Consider the following 20,801-nt stretch of genomic DNA (forward strand, 5'->3'; position numbering starts at 1 on the left):
GCGGGAGCTGAATCCAGGGCTCCAGAGCTGGCCACCACCACTGTGGTTGTTCCTCCTGGGGCCTCACAGGGTAAACAACCCCCACTGAGCCTCAAGGTGGCCTCACCACATAAACAGGATGAACATGACTCACTGAGCTCTACACCAGGCAGGGGGCAGAGCAGCTCCCCCAAGTGCTAACACCTGAAAATTAGCACAACAAGCCCCTCCCCCAGAAGACCAGCTAAACGGGCAGGGGAAAAACAAATTATTGACCAAGCACCACTGGAAAGTTCCAGAGGAAGTCAAGGGACTTACAGTATACAGAATCAGAGGATATTCCCCTGTGTTATTTGTTTTCTTGGGTTTTTTTTTTTTTTTTTTTTTTTTTTGCTTTTTGATTTGTTTCCTTACCCCACCCCTTTTTTTCCTTTCTTTCTTTTTCTCTTTTCTTTCTTTTTCTTTTCTTTTTTCTTTTCTTTCTCTTTTCTTTCCTTCTTTCTCTCCTCTCTTTTTCTCCTCTTCCCAATACAACTTGTTTTTGGCTACTCTGCACTGAGCAAAATGACTAGAAGGAAAACCTCACCTCAAAAGAAAGAATCAGAAACAGTACTCTCTCCCAGAGTTACAAAATTTGGATTGCAATTCAATGTCAGAAATCCAATTCTGAAGCACTATTATAAAGCTACTGGTGGCTCTAGAAAAAAGCATAAAGGACTCAGGAGACTTCATGACTGCGGAATTTAGATCTGATCAGGCAGAAATTAAAAATCAATTGAATGAGATGCAATCCAAACCAGAAGTCCTAATGATGATGGTTAACAAGGTGGAAGAACGAGTGAGTGACATAGAAGACAAGTTGATGGCAAAGAGGGAAACTGAGGAAAAAGAGACAAACAATCAAAAGACCATGAGGATAGACTAAGGGAAATAAACGACAGCCTGAGGAAGAAAAACCTACGTTTAATTGGGGTTCCCGAGGGCGCCGAAAGGGCCAGAGGTCCAGAATATGTATTTGAACAAATCATAGCTGAAAAGTTTCCTAATCTGGGAAGGGAAACAGGCATTCAGATCCAGGAAACAGAGAGATCCCCCCCTAAAATCAACAAAAACCGTTCAACACTTCGACATTTAATAGTTAAGCTTGCAAATTCCAAAGATAAAGAGAAGATCCTTAAAGCAGCAAGAGACAAGAAATCCCTGACTTTTATGGGGAGGAGTATTAGGGTAACAGCAGACCTCTCCACAGAGACCTGGCAGGCCAGAAAGGGCTGACAGGATATATTCAGGGTCCTAAATGAGAAAAACATGCAACCAAGAATACTTTATCCAGCAAGGCTCTCATTCAGAATGGAAGGAGAGATAAAGAGCTTCCAAGACAGGCAGGAACTGAAAGAATATGTGACCTCCAAACCAGCTCTGCAAGAAATTTTAAGGGGGACTCTCAAAATTCCCCTTTAAGAAGAAGTCCAATGGAACAATCCACAAAAACAGGGACTGAATAGATATCATGATGACACTAAACTCATATCTTTCAATACTAACTTTGAACGTGAACGGGCTTAATGACCCCATCAAAAGGCGCAGGGTGTCAGACTGGATAAAAAAGCAGGACTCATCTACTATTTGCTGTCTACAAAAGACTCATTTTAGACAGAAGGACACCTACAGCCTGAAAATAAAAGGTTGGAGAACCATTTACCATTTAAATGGTCCTCAAAAGAAAGCAGGGGTAGCCATCCTTAGATCAGATAAACTAAAATTTACCCCGAAGACTGTAGTGAGAGATGAAGAGGGACACTATATCATACTTAAAGGATATATCCAAAAAGAGGACTTAACAATCCTCAATATATATGCCCCGAATGTGGGAGCTGCCAAATATATCAATCAATTAATAACCAAACTTAAGACATACTTAGATAATAATACACTTATACTTGGTGACTTCAATCTAGCACTTTCTACACTCGATAGGTCTTCTAAACACAACATCTCCAAAGAAACGAGAGCTTTAAATGATACACTGGACCAGATGGATTTCACAGATATCTACAGAACTTTATATGCAAACTCAACGGAATACACATTCTTCTCCGGTGCACATGGAACTTTCTCCAGAATAGACGACATACTGGGTCACAAATCAGGTCTTAACCAATACTAAAAGATTGGGATCGTCCCCTGCATATTCTCAGACCATAATGCCTTGAAATTAGAACTAAATCACAACAAGAAGTTTGGAAGGACTTCAAACACATGGAGGTTAAGGACCATCTAGCTAAAAGATGAAAGGGTCAACCAGGAAATTAAGGAAGAATTAAAAAGCTTCATGGAAACTAATGAGAATGAAGATAGAACCGTTCAGAATCTTTGGCATCCAGCAAAAGCAGTCCTGAGGGGGAAATACATCGCAATACAAGCATCCATCCAAAAACTGGAAAGACCTCAAATACAAAAGCTGACCTTACACTTAAAGGAGCTAGAGAAAAAACAGCAAATAGATCCTACACACTCAGCAGAAGAAGAGAGTTAATAAAGATTCGAGCAGAACTCAATGAAATCGAGACCAGAAGAACTGTGGAACAGATCAACAAAACCAGGAGTTGGTTCCTTGAAACAATTAAGAAGACATATAAACCAATAGCCAGCCTTATTAAAAAGAAGACAGAGAAGACTCAAATTCATAAAATCATGAATGAGAAAGGAGAGATCACTACCAACATCAAGGAAATACAAACGATTTTAAAAACGTATTATGAACAGCTATACGCCAATAAATTAGGCAATCTAGAAGAAATGGACGCATTTCTGGAAAGCCACAAATTACCAAAACTGGATCAGGAAGAAATAGAAAACCTGAACAGGCCATTAACCAGGGAGGAAATTGAAGCAGTCATCAAAAACCTCCCAAGACACAAAAGTCCAGGGCCAGATGGCTTCCCTGGGGAATTCTAGCAAACGTTTAAAGAAGAAACCATACCTATTCTACTAAAACTGTTTGGAAAGATAGAAAGAGATGGAGTACTTCCAAATTCATTCTATGAGGCCAGCATCACCTTAATTCCAAAACCAGACAAGACCCCACCAAAAAGGAGAATTATAGACCAATATCCCTGATGAACATGGATGCAAAAATTCTCAACAAGATACTAGCCAATTGGATCCAATAGTACATTAAGAAAATATTCACCATGACCAAGTAGGATTTATTCCCGGGACACAAGGCTGGTTCAACACCCATAAAACAATCAATGTGATTCATCATATCAGCAAGAGAAAAAACAAGAACCATATGATCCTCTCATTAGATTCAGAGAAAGCATTTGACAAAATACAGCATCCATTCCTGATCAAAACTCTTCAGAGTGTAGGGATAGAGGGAACATTCCTCAACATCTTAAAAGCCATCTACAAAAAGCCCACAGCAAATATCATTCTCAATGGGGAAGCACTGGGAGCCTTTCCCCTAAGATCAGGAACAAGACAGGGAGGTCCACTCTCACCACTGCTATTCAACATCGTACCAGAAGTCCTAGCCTCAGCAATAGACAACAAAAAGACATTAAAGGCATTCAAATTGGCAAAGAAGAAGTCAAACTCTCCCTCTTCACCAATGACATGATACTCTACGTAGAAAACCCAAAAGCCTCCACCCCAAGATTGCTAGAACTCATACAGCAATTTGGTAGTGTGGCAGGATACAAAATCAATGCCCAGAAGTCAGTGGCATTTCTATACATGAACAGTGAGACTGAAAGCAGAGAAATTAAGGAGTCAATCCCATTTACAACTGCACCCAAAAGCATAAGTTACCTAGGAATAAACCTAAGCAAAGAGGTAAAGGATCTATACCCTAAAAATTATAGAACACTTCTGAAAGAAATTGAGGAAGACACAAAGAGATGGAAAAATATTCCATGCTCATGGATTGGCAGAATTAATATTGTGAAAATGTCAGTGTTACCCAGGGCAATTTACACGTTTAATGCAATCCCTATCAAAATACCATGGACTTTCTTCAGAGAGTTAGAACAAATTATTTTAAGATTTCTGTGGAATCAGAAAAGACCCCGAATAGCCAGGGACATTTTAAACAGAAAACCATAGTTGAGGGCATCACAATGCCAGATTTCAGGTTGTACTACAAAAGGCTGTGGTCATCAAGACAGTGTGGTACTGGCACAAAAACAGACACATAGATCAATGGAACAGAATAGAGAATCCGGAAGTGGACCCTCAACTTTATGGTCAACTAATATTTGATAAAGGAGGAAAGACTATCCACTGGAAGAAAGACAGTCTCTTCAATAAATGGTGCTGGGAAAATTGGACATCCACATGCAGAAGAATGAAACTAGACCACTCTCTTGCACCATACACAACGATAAACTCAAAATGGATGAAAGATCTAAATGTGAGAGAAGGGATCCCTGGGTGGCGCAGCGGTTTGGCGCCTGCCTTTGGCCCAGGGCGTGATCCTGGAGACCCGGGATCGAATCCCACGTCGGGCTCCCGGTGCATGGAGCCTGCTTCTCCCTCTGCCTATGTCTCTGCCTCTCTCTCTCTCTCTCTCTCTCTGTGACTATCATAAATAAATTAATAAAAAAATTAAAAAGAAAATAAATGTGAGAGAAGATTCCATCAAAATCCTAGAGGAGAACACAGGCAACACCCTTTTTGAACTTGGCCACAGTAACTTCTTGCAAGATACATCCACGAAGGCAAAAGAAACAAAAGCAAAAATGAACTATTGGGAATTCATCAAGATAAGAAGCTTTTGCACAGCAAAAGAAACAGTCAACAAAACTCAAAGACAACCTACAGAATGTGAGAAGATATTTGCAAATGATGTATCAGATAAAGGACTAGTTTCCAAGATCTATAAAGAACTTATTAAACTCAACACCAAAGAAACAAACAATCCAATCATGAAATGGGCAAAAGACATGAAGAGAAATCTCACAGAGGAAGACATAGACATGGCCAACACGCACATGAGAAAATGCTCTGCATCACTTGCCATCAGGGAAATACAAATCAAAACCACAAGGAGATACCACCTCACACCAGTGAGAATGGGGAAAATTAACAAGGCAGGAAACCACAAATGTTAGAGAGGATGTGGAGAAAAGGGAACCCTCTTACACTGTTGGTGGGAATGTGAAATGGTGCAGCCACTCTGGAAAACTGTGTGGAGGTTCCTCAAAGAGTTAAAAATAGACCTGCGCTACGACCCAGCAATTGCACTGTTGGGGATTTACCCCAAATATTCAGATGCAATGAAACGCCGGGACACCTGCACCCTGATGTTTATAGCAGCCATGTCCACAATAGCCAAACTGTGGAAGGAGCTTCAGTGTCCATAGAAAGATGAATGGATAAAGAAGATGTGGTCTATGTATACAATGGAATATTACTCAGCCATTAGAAACGACAAATACCCACCATTTGCTTCGACGTGGATGGACCTGGAGGGTACTATGCTGAGTGAAATAAGTCAATTGGAGAAGGACCAACATTATATGGTCTCATTCATTTGGGGAATATAAATAATAGTGAAAGGCAATAGAAGGGAAGGGAGAAGAAATGGGTAGGAAATATCAGAAAGGGAGACAGAACTTGAAGACTCCTAACTCTGGGAAACGAACTAGGGGTGATGGAAGGGGAGGAGGGCGGGGGGTGGGGGTGAAAGGATGACAGGCACTGAGGGGGGCACTTGACAGGATGAGCACTGGGTGTTATTCTGTATGTTGGCAAATTGAACACCAATAAAAAATAAATTTATTATTTAAAAAAAAGTAAAAGCATCCTCTTTATTCATTTTAAGGATGCACCCTAACTTCTTGGAGATAAAAATAAACCCCAACTCATACTTCTAAATAATCCCTAAAGAAATTATAAAGGAATAAAATTTATTCCTTTATAAAGGAATAAAAGGACAGACATTGTATTTCTATCATGGCAGGGTAACAACCCATCCTATTTTAACTGATTATAGCTAAAAACTTTTGACAGAGCACCAAAAACAACTACCTAAGGATTCTGAAAAGTACACAAATGTAGCTGAATTATAGGGGGAGGGAAACTTGAGGAAGCAACCATACCCATTTTTGTTTCCCTATAGCTTTACCCTGAAGACAGACTCCAGTCAGGGATTCACACTGGTATGGTGACCATGCGGATGCCTAACCTCCTAGTAAAAACTCCATCTTCCTAGTCAGGTACACCAGGAAAATGGGTCCGTTCTGTGTATGAACCACACAGGCCTCAGGCTCACCTCTGAGCTACTCATGCATGGCAGAGTCCCCAGTCCAGCTTCAAGAACTGAAGTGATGTTTGAACCACTACCTACAGAAGGTGAATCAACTTCAGTCTGAACCTAAAGTTAGATCCAGTGTTTTCCAGAGGATGATGATATAGGACCCAGAGTCTACAAAACACAATCAGAATATCCAGAATACAATCCAAAATCATTTGACATAGGAAAAAAAAAAATCAGGAAAATATGACCATCTCTCAAGGCACAAGACAACATATTCTAACCCCAAGATGACCCACATATTGAATTTATCAAAGACATGGAAGCATCTGGTGTAACTATGCTCCAGAAAGTAAGGGAAAACACAGTTAAAATTTAAAAGACAGGGACACCTGGTGGCTCAGTGTGGTTGAGCATCTGCCTCGGCTCAGGTCGTGATCTGGGGGTCCTGGGATCAAGTCCCACATCGGGTTCCCTCCAGGGAGTCTGCTTCTCCCCCTGTCTCTCTCTCTCTCTCTCTCTCTCTCTCTCTCTCTCTCTCTCTGTTTCTCATGAATAAATAAAATCTTTAAAAATTTTTAAAAGATAGAAATTTTCAGCATATAAACCGGAAAAGGAACAAATGGAAGTATAGAATGAAAAATACAATATATGTAATTTGTTTTTCTATCAAAACAAATAGAAAATCGCAAATATTGGTAAGGATGTGAAGAAACTGGAACCCTGTGTACTGTTGGTAGAAATGTAAAATGACATAGTTCCTATGGAAAACAGTATGAGAGTTCCTCAAAAAATTAAAAATGGAATTATTATATGACCTAGCAATTCCACTTCTGGGTATGTATCCAAAAAACTGAAAGCAGGATCTTAAAGAAATACATGTACATGTACTCATGTTCACAGTAGCATTATTCACAATAGCCAAGAGGCGGAAACAACCCAAGTGTCCCTCAGTAGATGAATGGACAAATAGGATGTGGTATATACAAACAGTGGAATATTACTCAGCCTTAAAAAGGAAGGAAATTCTGGGCACCTGGGTGGCACAGTTGGCTAAGCATCTATCTGACTCTTGATTTTGACTCCAGTCATGACCTCAGGTTCTGGGATCAAGCCCCACAGGCTCTGAGCACAGGGCCCAGTCTGCTTGAGAAATGCCTTCTCTCCCTCTAGCTCTCCCCATCCTCAAATTAATAAGCAAATCCTTAAGGAAAAAAAAAAAAAAAAAAAGGAAGGAAATTCTGACACTTGTTACAACACGAATGAACCCTAAAGATGCTGTGTTAAGTGAAATAAGCCAAACACAAAAAGGCAAATCCTGTATGATTTCACTTATATTAGGTAATTAAAGTTGTCAAATTCATAGAAACCGGAAGTAAAATTGTAGTTGTCAGGAACTAGACACAGGGAGAAATGTGGAGTTATTTAATGGGTATGGAGTTTCAGTTTTGCAAAATTAGAAAGTTCTGGAGATAGGCTGACAGTAATGTGAATATACTTAACACTACTAAACACTTAGAAATGTTTAAGATGGTAAATTTTAAATTTTAAGTATCTTTTACTATGATTAAAAATTTTTAAATAAAAATAAAAGTCTTAAAAGCAACTAGAGAAAAATGACCACTACATACAGGCAAGATTCCCATGACTGCAGATTTCTCATCAGAAACCACAGAGGCCAGAACAAAGTGGAACAACATTTTTAAAGTTCCTTTAGAAAGGGGAGCTATCAACTCAGTGTCTATATCCAGGGAAAATATCCTTAGACACAAGGAAAAAATGAAGACACCCTCAGATGAAGGAAAAGAATCTCACTAACAGACTTTGTAAGAACTACGAAAGGAAGTTCTTCAGGATTAAAAGAAATGATACCAGAGGGAAACATGGATCTTGACAAATGAAGGGACAACCCAAGAAAAAGAATTATCTGAGTAAATATAAATGACTTCTTAATCCTGCTGAGTTTGTTTAAGTATGTACAACTGTGAAGAGTGGGATTTTCAATGTATGTACTTGGAACATGTGTGACAGCTATATCATAAAGGTCTGTGGTAGAAGTGTGAACAGGCCTACATGGGTTGCAAAGGTTTTTACATTTTACATGATGTAGTACAAATAGACCACAGACTATAAATAGACTATAACTACTCTATCAAAAGTGAGGGGCATATATATATATATTGCAGTCCCTATAGTAGTTCTCAACCAGGGCCAATTTTGCCCCCAAGGGACCTCTCAATGTCCAGTAATACTTCTGGTTGTCAAAACTGGGGGAGTGCTATTGCATTTAAAGGGTAAACGCCCTGCAATGCACAGCTCTCATAACAAAGAATTAAAGAGTCCAAAATATCAACAATGCTGAAGTGGACAAACTTTGCCCTAGATTAATCAAACACGAAGCAATAATATAAACAGAAGTAGTCAAGAAGTCAGTAAATCTAAATGGAATACTTGCTCTCTCATGTTCTCTAAAAATAAATAAATCTTAAAAAGGGGGGAGGGGGGCAGCCCAGATGGCTCAGTGGTTTAGCGCCTCCTTCAGCCCAGGGTGTGATCCTGGAGTCCCCGGATCCAGTCCCACATCAGGATCCCTGCATTGAGTCTGCTTCTCCCTCTGCCTGTGTCTGTTCCCCTCTCTCTCTTTCTCTCTCTCTCTTTATGTGTGTCTCTCATGAATAAATAAATGAAATCTCTAAAAAAAAAAAAAAAAAAAAGTGTGGGGAGGCCCCTGATTGGCACAGTTAAGCCATTAATTCTTGATTTTGGCTCGGGTTGTGATCTCAGTGTAGAGAGATCAATCCCCACGTGGAAGTCTGAGTTCAGCATGGAGTCTGCTAGAGACTCCCTCTCCTTCTCCCTCTGCCCCTTTCCCCTGTGTACAATCTCTCACTCTAAAAATAAATAAATCTTTTTTTAAAAAGACTTTATTTATTTGACAGGGAGAGAGAGCATAAGCAAGGGGAGTGGCAGAGGAAGAGAGAGAAGCAGACTCCTCACCGAGCAGGGAGCCTGACACAGAGCTCAGTTCCAGGACCCTGAGATCATGACCTGAACCGAAGGCATTTGCTCAACCAATTGAGCCACCCAGGTGCCCCTAAAAATAAATAAATCTTTTTAAAAATTCTAAATGGAATACTAAATATCCAAATTATCCAAAAGAAGGCAAGAAAATGAGAACTCCAGAAAAAAGCTGGGACAAACAAATAAGATGATAGGCTTCATCGTAAAAATAATCACATTAAATACTGGTGGTCTAAGCACTCCACCTAAAAAGAAGAGATAAAACTGCAGGACCTCATTATGTGCTGCCAACAAGGGACACGTTTAAAAAAATACAGGTAAGATAAATGTAAACAAATACAAAAAACATATATACCCTGCAAATATTAAGGAGACCAGAGTAACTACCTCATGTCAGACACAGACTTCAAGACACAGAATATTACCAGAAATAAATATTACCATTTCAAAATGATAAAAGCCACACTTCATCAGGAAGTCATAATAAACATATAAGTGCATAATGACAAGGCCCAAAATATATGAAGCAAACATGAACAGAAGAAGGGAGATATTGACAATCCTGAAACCAGAGGCAACATTCACACCCATCTTCAAGGCACTAACAGAACTGGACAGAAAAGAAAAAGAAACTATACAGAAAGTCTGAACACTATTATCAAACACCTAAAAAAGGACTATCTCCAAAAACCGTAGAACACACTTTCTTCTCATGGGCACTTATGTTCGCCAAGATAGACCATATGCTGAGCCACAGAACAAACCTCAATAAATTTAAAAAGGATCAAAACCATATAAAGTATGTTACTTGACAATAACAGAATTAAATTACAAATCAGGGACACCTGGGGGGTTCAGTGATTGAACGTCTGCCTTCGGCTCAGGGCATGATCCCAGGGTCCCAGGATCGAGTCCCACATTGGGCTCCCTGTAGGGAGCCTGCTTCTCCCTCTGCCTGTGTCTCTGCTTCTCTCTCTGTGTTTCTCATGAATAAATAAATAAAATCTTAAAAAAAAAAAATTAGAAATTACTCCTGGGCACCTGGGTGGCTCTGCTGGTTAGGTGTTAGACTCTGGGTTTTGGTTCAGGTCATGATCTCAGGGCGGAGAGATGGAGACCTGTGTCAGGCTCTGCGCTGGGCGGCATATTGTTTTATTTTTTTTTAAATTAATTTTTATTGGTGTTCAATTTACCAACATACAGAAAAACACCCAGTGCTCATCCCGTCAAGTGTCCGCCTCAGTGCCCATATTGTTTTAGATGCTCTCTCTCTCCTTCCCTCTCTCCCTCTGTCCCTCCCACCCTCCATTCTGTGCATGCCTGCACTCTCCCTCCAAAAATAAAAAAAGGAAAGAAGGAAAGAAATTAGTCATGCTAAAATATCTAGGAAAACTCCAAGTATCTGGAAACTAAGCAACATACTTCGAAATAATTCATGGGTTAAAGAAATGACAAAGAAAATTAGAACATACCCTGAACCAAAAGACAACATATCAGAATCTACAAGATGCAGCTAGAGTGGTGCTTAGAAGGAAATGGGAAGTTTAAATCCTTGTATTAGAACAGAAGATCAAAAATAAATAACCTAAGGTTCCACTTTAAGAAACTAGGGGAAAAAAGAGTAAAGTATATCCAGAGAATGTAGAAGGAAGAAAAAGGCAGAAAGTATTAAAACAGGAACTAGACAATAGAGAAAATTAACAAAGGCAAAAGTTGATTCTTTGAAAAGATCAATAAAATCAACAAACTTCTAAGTAGGTTGATCAAGTTATAAAAGGGAGAGAACAGGGATCCCTGGGTGGCGCAGGGGTTTGGCGCCTGCCTTTGGCCCAGGGCACGATCCTGGAGACCCGGGATCGAATCCCACATCGGGCTCCCGGTGCATGGAGCCTGCTTCTCCCTCTGCCTGTGTCTCTGCCTCTCTCTCTCTCTCTGTGTGACTATCATAAATAAATAAAAAAAAAAAAAATTAAAAAAAAAAAAGGGGAGAGAACATAAAACACCAACACTGGCAATGAAAAAAGTCATTAGGGAATAGTAAGAGAAAACTGCAAAGTCTACAACTTAGATAACACATAGTGACCACATGGCATTTAGACCAGGAATGCAAAGCTAGTTTTAACACTGAAAAAAAAAATCAATGTAATCCTCTATATTAACAGCATAAATGGGAAACACTATAGAGTCATTTCAGTAGTGTAATCCTCTATATTAACAGCATAAATGGGAAAGTAGATAGAAAAATAAAGGGTTTGACAAAATTCAAAACCACGTCCTAAATATCTCAAACACTAAGAATCCTCAAATTGACAAAGGGCACATCTACAAAAACCCTAAAATCAACAGTTATATGTAGTGTTTAAAGATCACACTCCTTCCCTCTGAGATCAGGAACAAGGCAGGAATGCTCGCTTTCAGACAAATAACTTGTATCCAGATTATATACAGAATGCTTACAATTCAAAACTTGAAACCCAATTTTTAAAAGGGCAAAAGAGGGGATCCCTGGGTGGCTCAGCGGTTTAGCGCCTGCCTTTGTCCCGGGGTGTGATCCTGGAGTCCCGGGATTGAGTCCCGCGTCCGGCTCCCTGCATGGAGCCTGCTTCTCCCTCTGCCTGTCTCTATCTCTCTCTATGTCTATCTTGAATAAATAAATAAAATTTTAAAAAATAAATAACACTTCCCCAAAGAAGACACACAAATGGTAACACATGAGGTACTCTCAACATTACTGGTCCTCAGAGAAATGGGAAATGAAACCACCGTGCACTCCATATCCCTTCATATGGTGAACCTGCCCATGGTGTCAGTAAGGATCTGGAAGCCAGGGGGCTCTGACACACACTGCGGATGGGGTGTGACTGCTGCATCCATTTCAGAAACGGGTGGTAGTTCCCTAACAGTATACTGAGTCACCCTAAGTATTTACCCAAGAGAAACACAGACACGATCGAGCACACAAATTTTATTTGTACCATCCAAACATCCACCAGCAGGTCACCAAAAGAACACACAGCACAGTACATGCACACATGGAATACTACTCAGGGGTGACAAGGAATGAACAACTGAAACCACAGCATACAGAGATTTTTAGACAAATCTCAGTTTGTATGCTGAGTGAATGAAGCTGGGAGAAAGATATTATAAACTCCAGGATTCTGTTTTAACAAAAGTTTAGAATATGCAAGTTAATCTAACAATAAATGAAAGCCAATCAGTGGATGCCTGGGGATGTGGATGGAAGAGAGATGGATTACAAAGACATGGGAGGAAATTTTAGGGAAGTGAAAGTGTTTGTCATTCTGTGGATGGTTTCACAATTATGTCAAGTGAGCAGACTATACACTTTCAATAAGCGCAATTTATTATACTTTCTTTACATCTCAATGAAGTTGGAAGCGAAGAAACCAAAGGTGAGAGGCAGCACAGCACTGTGGTTAATGGCGAGGATTCTGTAGCCAAACTGGCTGGGTTCAAACTCCAGCTTGCATACTTCCTACTGCTGACCGGGGTGGGTCGTTCTATATTACCATCCCTCACAGTTCCCTCATCTATTTAATAGAAGCAAACAGTACTCATCTCAAAACACCATTCTAAAGATGAGTAAGTGAATACAGGTGAAGTATACACAGAGCTCTACCAGGACGCAGTAAAAACCATGTGAACATGGCTGTTACTACTAGTATTAAAAGACTATTTTATCTTTTTTAAAGATTTTATTTACTTATTTGACAGAAAGAGTTGAGAGAGAGAGCAGAAGTAGGGGGAGCAGCAGAGGGAGAAGCAGAGTCCTTGCTGAGCAGGGAGCCCGATGTGGGACTCAATCCCAGGACCCTGGGATCATGATCTGAGCTGAAGGCAGATGCCTAGCCGACTGAGCCACCCGGGTGTTGCTGTAAGACTATTTTACACAAAAACACAAAGTTAACATAAACAATAATTAGAAAAACACAACAGCAACACCAGGATGGAGTAAGGGAGTTTCACCACCGATGATACAGAGTCTGCCAGAGAATGTCAGGCAAGGGGCATGAGCATTCAGCAGGAGCCCACAAGGCTGTGTGACATCCTCAGCACAGAGCAGCTAGCTCTCCAGAGAGTATTCCGAAAGACAGACCAACGAGGAAATCACAGTGCCTTCCACGACTGCCTCAAAAGGAACCTGCCATCACTTCCACCCCCATCTCTCGGGTAGAGCTCAGTCGGCCTGTACTGAAGGAAGGGGTTTAGGGTCCCACCTTTGAAGGGAGGAGGATCAAATTATTTATGGACATACTTTAAGTCTACCATGGATATCATCCAAAGGAATACAGCATGATCTAACCCTAACTGAACCACGTTCAGCTAGCAGTTCACACGGTATCCAACAGACATCAAGTATTCAAGTATTGCTGTGTTTCTCTTAAAAACAAAGACACCTTGCGGATGCCGGGGTTGGGGAGGGCGGGGGTCGTGAGCTGCAGCAAAGTGCTCCTCCTGCTTCTCTGGGGTGCTCTCCACTGTACAGAGCAGCCTCTAGGTGGTGCTTCAGGGCACAGCTTGCCCTAGCAGACTCAACAGGAGGGAGAAGGATGCTCTCTGGTACTTGGACAGGCTTGACAGAACGCAGGACACATTCCAGGAAAGCTGAAGGACTCGCCACAAACAGTTATGCCAGGAAAGCATCAGACCTTTGCTGGAGAAAGCACACCAGAAACTCTATCTTCAAAGCAAGTAGTCTAATGCTGGGAGCCGTTCTTGCTAAAGTGTTATAGGGATACTATAAACAAGTCGTTTTGCCTGAAGCAAGCAGTTTTACTTCACAGAGAAGCTCTCCTTCCAGTCTGGAGATACTCTGTTGAGCTAGTAGTTAAATTCTTTCTCCTCCCAGTTGATCACTCAGTATCTTTATAATATAACAAATGTATCTTTATAATTCAAATAAAGAAATAAAAAGCAAATTTCTATCTCTTTATCTTTGTGTTTTGAAATAATTTCAGACTTATAGAAAAGTTACAGAGTTCCCAGATACCCCTTACCCATCTTCCCCTTATATTAACATCTAATCACAGGACAATAATCAAAACTAGGTAATTAGGACTGACACAGAACTGTTACCTAATTATGGACCTTTACAAATCTTGCCAATTTTTCCTTGTTATGGTACAAAAACCACACTGCATTTCACTGTCTCCCTGTTCTCCTGTCTGTAATATTGGTACCTTGTCTTTCATGACCCTGACAGACTTCAGTGACACTGGCCTGTTACTTTGTGAAATGTTCCTCGATTTGGGTTTGTCTGATACTTTCTCATAATTAGACCGAGGTTATGTGCTTACTGCAAATCCTACAGAAATAACTGCACTTTTGTCAATGCATCATACCAGACACAACACAGTGTATGTACTCTTTGGAACAACGTATGGGTTAAGAAAACTCTCATATATTTGGACACGTTTTAAATACTTGGCATTCAATGCCTTACTGTATCCTCACCAACACATGCTAAAACCCTTACAATGACTAACACAAAGTTGTACTTATTTTGAGTTTTAAGAAATACCAATTACACAAAAACTTCAAAAGAAAATGTGGAACTCAGAAAGTCAGTCTAAGAATGTAAGTTCCATGCAAACAGGAATTTAATTCTGTTCACTGCTCTGTGTCCTAGTGCCCTGAGGTGTCCATCATCTGTGATATGGAGGGAATAATTCTGAAGAAACACCAACAAATTCATGAAATGATTTTATCAACTCCATTAGTGTGGAAAAGTTCAACCACTTAAAACATAGCTGCTGCGCTATTTATACACTTGTTTACAAGAGCTTATTCCCAATCTCCCTCAAACTGCTGGCCAGCCCTGCAGGGTCAGTGCTTCCAGGTATCACATAACCTACAGGATTGGGAGGCACTCCCAGCTGCTACAACCCAAACGGGGCGATGGCACCCACACCCCCCAGGCAATGCAGCAGGGCTGCAGCTGAACACACAAGGGAATAAAGGCTAACAGGTCCACCTCTAGCACCACCTCCTTCACACTCACCCCAGGACAAATTTCACGGATAAACTGTATGAAAAAAAGAATCACCACAGGCTGGGCTGTCAGCTAATGAGGAGGTATCTAATCTACCCAAGACAGAAAACCTTTGCTCTGCTGTGGCTCCCTTCTGTGATCCCACAGGGATCAAACCAGGCTTAGTATTTACAACAGGAAGGAGCCCAAGGACATTTAAAGGCATGAACACTACACTTTCCCACACTAAACATTTTCTAATCTCCTGATTCACAGTGATGCAGTCTTGCGCTCAGTCACTGACTTAAAGCTACTCTTCAGTGTTAGGATGTACGAAAAAAGTAAAAGCAAAATGGTAATGCTTGAATTAGGCTTTTTTACACCTTAATGCAATTTTCTGTATCCTTACAAAGTTTGGTTTGTTCTCCACTCTTATTCATTTTGATTGCATTCAACATAATCTCCTCTAGTCTTTGTAAACTACCTGGTCATGTAGTTAAATTAAGATCCTATCATGCACCTTGTGAAGAATACCTCATGATCTAATGGGCTTTAAAAGTTATCCACAGGGATGCCTGGATGGCTCAGCGGTTTAGGACCGCCTTCAGCCCAGGGTATGATCCTGGAGTCCTGGGATCGAGTTCCACATGCAGCAGCTCCGTGCGAGGAACCTGCTTCTCCTTCTGCCTATGTCTCTGCCTTCTCTCTGTGTGTCTCTCATGAATAAATAAATAAAATCTTTAAAAATAAAAAATAAATAAATAAACGTTATCCACAGTTCTGTTACATAGGGAGTCAAAGACATATGGCCTCAGGAAAAGCTCTGCTCAGAGATTTTCGTCGTACAGCAGCGAAGACTGTCTCCCAAACAGATGTGTAGTCACAGGTATAGGCGCCTATGTATAGACACATATGTGTATCCATGCATAGATATTGTATTTGCAATTCTGAATTATGGGTCTCAGGCTAAACCCCAGAAATGATCCTAAAGAAACAAGAGTTCACTCACAGTAAAGATGCATTAGCCATCTGCTCCCCTAAACTCTTAATATAAACGCCCACTTAACCTTTGCAACACTGCTCAGATCAGCCCATGCTGATCTTCTGTGCCTTAGACATAAAACAATTATAATACTGTATGCAGAACCCTGGCCTGAAATGATCTGTTATTACCTCATTTCTGTACGGCAAGGACTTTGTTGTAATCATTTCAGTGTTCCCAGCACTGCACATAGAAAATAGTACCTTCCGAACTGGCAAACCTTTTGAAGAAAGATCTAATTCAGCAGTATTTTCACACAGCCAATCACTTCTGCCAAGTAACTTATTATCCTATTACCTGAGTATCTCCTTACCATATGTTCTAATTCTCATGACTATTAATAAGAGAATTAAATTTTAAATTTGCTTTTTTAAAAAAGTAGGTAATAAATGATAATGCAATTCTAAAGTAAACTTCTGAAAATGAATTTTGTAAGTCTACTTACTACCGCATTCACCCAAATTCTATACAACATAATGTGGCATAAAACAATTTTAAGTCATACATTAAACAGCTCAATGCACCCGCTCAAATTCTGAAGCCTAATGGTCATCCTTTAATGCTAAAGAAAGACAACTCCTCGTCTCTAGAGTAACTCTTACTTCTGAGTTCAGAAGTAAATCAGGAATAGTACTTGGGCAACTATGATTAAATTTTAAACAAATGAACACTAGACTTTTTAGGTGAAGAAAAACTTTTTTCTATCCTTGCTCCCATATTTGTAATATTATATGAAAAGAGTTTTTGGACATATACTTTAAATTTATAAATTATAAGAATATTGAATATATCCAAATATTTACAATTTATTAGTCAGATATCAAACAAGTGTTTGAGTTCAACCCACCGATTCACTAATTATTTAACTAGTTTATGGTCACCATCGACTGATACGTTTTCTACTTTCATTAAACCACTAATATTTCAAAATGACACATACAACTTTCTGCCAAGAGTTCTTGCGCTAGAAGTTCTGAACCCTCACCAGGTCAGAGGCTCACCTGAAAGGTCCAGCTCCTCGGTGGAAGACAAAGCAGCCAGACTCCAGCTATCACTGCGGGCTGCCAGGACAAACTTGTGTGCGTGGATGTGCTGGCCTCCAACCTTTATCTTCAGATCGCTGATAAAGAAAAATGTCATAATTAGGTATGGCTAGGATTCACAAATGATAAATAGAGGGGTTGATCAACATATATCTGCAAAAGAAGAAAAATCACAGCAAACCTCTCTCTCTGTGCTAGCATTGAACTGTACTGGGCCATGTGTATAATACACATTGCTAGACATGTTTGTATTTCTACATTCAAGCTTCAGGTCACATAGGATGTTCTGCTTTTCCCTTAGTGGGATTCTTAAAGCGGTGAATCTACCAGATAAATAGGAGGATTAATATTCATATAAAATCAAGATGAGGTTTCATGCAGAATAAATCAGGATAAATCATCAGGGAGAGAAAAACAGGAAGGGTAAACAGCAGGACACTAGCTCTGTACTGTCCTGGCGCTCAAACAAGGGTATGCGGAAAAACTAAAAATTGGCTTTGACAAAGCTGGCAAGAACATGAAACCCAATATCCAGATTCCTGATCTCAAAAGAAACATTTAGACCTATTATTGGACATATTTTACTCCACCATTTATAAGGAAATGGGGTAGGAGAAATCTTTTATTCAAACATGTTTTAGGGGCACCTGGGTGGCTCAGTTGGTTAGGCATCTGCCTTTGGCTCAGGTCCTGATCTCAGGGTCCTGGGATTGAGTCTTGTGTCAGGTTCTCCACTCAGTGAGGAGTTTGCTTCTCCCTCTGCTTTTCCCCCGACTTGTGTTCTCTCACTTTCTCTCTCTCCCTCAAGTAAATAAAAATTTAAAAAAAAAAAAAAAAATTTCCATATTTATGACAAACCATTATGTGAAAAAAGCTTTCCAAATAGTTATTTATGTTTGACTCTGAAATGTCAAATGCTGAGGGAGGAAAGCGTCTGGACATTTAACAAAAACTTAAGGATGACCCACTGGGCTGACACAAGCATGTGCCAGATGGCTTTGTTGGCAGCAATCCAAAGTCATTAATTATCATCATTCTGTGTATTTACATGTTCTTTTATTTTCATACTCCCCTTCAAAACATGTTAGGGCGGAAACCTTTACAAGCTAAATACACAAAAGTCACTACAATAAAAGGAAAAAAAAAATCTATTACATGAATTAACTCATCCTCTTAAGAGGAGACCCGAGCAGAACACTGTTTCTATATAATGCTTGATACAGATGCAGTTTATCCCACAAACACACCATCCAGAATGTACTATATGATGATGTAAGCATGTCAGCAATTCCAGCTTCAATGAAGACCAGGCTGCAACTAATCACAGTTGATCAGAAGAGCAACAGGATACTCAGTATTTCAAATTATTACCAACTAACTACTGTTAACATAGTAAAATATTATTAATCAACAAATAAAAAGAAATAATCGATATTTTATTAAAATAGAACAAATCATATCCATTGACAAAATTTCTAAAATTCATGAAAACAAGCTGTTTATAAAGCACAAATTTTTAAACTCTGAATTTATGCATAAAGTATTAAATTCTGGTAATTTAAATGAAGACTCGTTTCCAGTTTCAGCCAGCAACTGGACTTCTAGCCACAAAATCATAAAAATGAATATTTATGTATATTCATGACTGTCAGGCCAAATTGTTTTCTCTTTTGTAGTCCAACATACCAAAGGGAAATACAGACAAGGACTTTGCTAATATTTTCTAACAATAACAATTTCTATAAATGCAATTCAAAAATGGAAGACTAGGGCAGCCTGGGTGGCTCAGTGTTTTAGTGCCGCCTTCAGCCCAGGGCGTGATCCTGAAGACCTGGGATCGAGTCCCACGTCGGGCTCCCTGCATGGAGCCTGCTTCTTCCTCTGCCTGTGTCTCTGCCCACTGCCCCCTCTCTCTCTGTGTCTCTCATGAATAAATAAAATCTTAAAAAAAAAAAAAAGGGAAGACTGCGTAAGTTTCTGAGAACACTAAGCAGAAACAAATAGGAGGCTAATAATTTTAAAATTTTTTCATTCTAGGGACACCTGGGTGGCTCAGTCGGTTGAGCATCTACCTTCAGCTCAGGTCATGATCTCAGGGTCCTGGAATCCAGTCCCGCATTGGGCTCCCTGCTCAGTGGGGAGTTGGCTCTCCCTCTCCCTCTGCACCTCCCCCTGCTGGTTCTCTCTTTCTTTCTCTCTCTCTCTCTTTCTCTCTCTCTCTCCTCTCTTTTTCTCTCTCAAATAAATAATAAATTTTTTTTTTTTTAATTTTCACTCCAGTCAAAGAGCATTTCCTTGTAAAATACAGATACCAGGATATTGTTACTGGAGAGGAAGCATAAATAAGACCTTCTTCTTGGTAGTTTCTCAAACACTTTAACAGGAAAACTGTAAGCTTGATTACTGGAAGAATGATGTATTACCATCACTTTTAACTATCATAAGGAACAAAAACCTTCTTCTGAACTTAAGTAAAAATAAAGGGACCAATTTTTTCCACATTTCTCAATTTAAAACCCTTTGAATACCTATTCTTTAATTACTCCAGTTAACGAGATGCACATATAAATAGTGGGGGTTTTTTAAAAGATTTTTTATTTATTTATTCATAGAGACAGAGAAAGAGAGAGGCAGAGACACAGGCAGAGGGAGAAGCAGGCTCCACGCAGGAGGCCTGATGTGGGACTCAATCCCAGGTCTCCAGGATCACACCCCAGGCTGAAGGCGGTGCTAAACCACTGCGCCACCAGAGCTGCCCTATAAATACTGTTTAAAGTCTTCAACAGGGATCCCTGGTGGCTTAGCGGTTTGGCGCCTGCCTTTGACCCAGGGTGTGATCCTGGAGTCCCAGGATCGAGTCCTGCATTGGGCTCCTTGCAGGGAGCCTGCTTCTCCCTCTGCCTGGGTCTCTGCCCCTCTCTTTCTCTATCAAGAATAAATAAATAAAATCTTTAAAAAAAAAAAAAATAAAGTCTTCAACAACATGCATATTATGGGACAAAGGTTTGTGGATTTTTTTTTTTTCTTATTCTAGTAAAAGACCATCTGCTTTAGAAACTGATCTTCCAGCTTCAGGTACTCCATCTACAAAGCCCCAGTCACCTCTGAAGGCCCCATTCACCATGGGATCTCCAACCTGCATTGGGTGAGGGGACAGGCTTAAGCTTAAGCAGCTCAGCAGGTGCATGCTGAAGCCATGGGACCACACTACAGCGAGTGGGCCCAATCCATGGCCTCCCAGAGGGGCCGCAGTATAATGGATGCACAAGGCAGAGAAGTAACAGAAAGTAAACAATGGGAGTTCTTTTTTTTTTTTTAATTGGAGTTTAATTTCCCAACATACAGCATATCACCCAGTGCTCATCCCATCAAGTGCCCCCCTCAGTTCCCATCGCCCAGTCACCCCCACCCCCCGCCCACCTCCCTTTCGACCACCCCTTGTTCGTTTCCCAGAGGTAG

General features: G+C 40.2%; 1 protein-coding gene across 3 annotated transcripts in view; it reads right to left on the reverse strand.

Moving 5' to 3' along the window:
* ANKFY1 (ankyrin repeat and FYVE domain containing 1) overlaps positions 1 to 20,801 on the reverse strand; it is a 79,953-nt gene that overhangs the window by 44,246 nt on the left and 14,906 nt on the right. For all 3 annotated transcript variants that reach the window (XM_041770438.1, XM_041770436.1, XM_041770437.1), the window contains exon 3: positions 17,301 to 17,419. In XM_041770438.1, coding sequence (XP_041626372.1) covers positions 17,301 to 17,419 — 119 coding nt within the window. The remainder of the gene's footprint in view (positions 1 to 17,300; positions 17,420 to 20,801) is intronic.

This window comes from Vulpes lagopus, chromosome 10 (genome assembly GCF_018345385.1).
Source record: "Vulpes lagopus strain Blue_001 chromosome 10, ASM1834538v1, whole genome shotgun sequence".
Lineage (NCBI taxonomy): Eukaryota > Metazoa > Chordata > Mammalia > Carnivora > Canidae > Vulpes > Vulpes lagopus.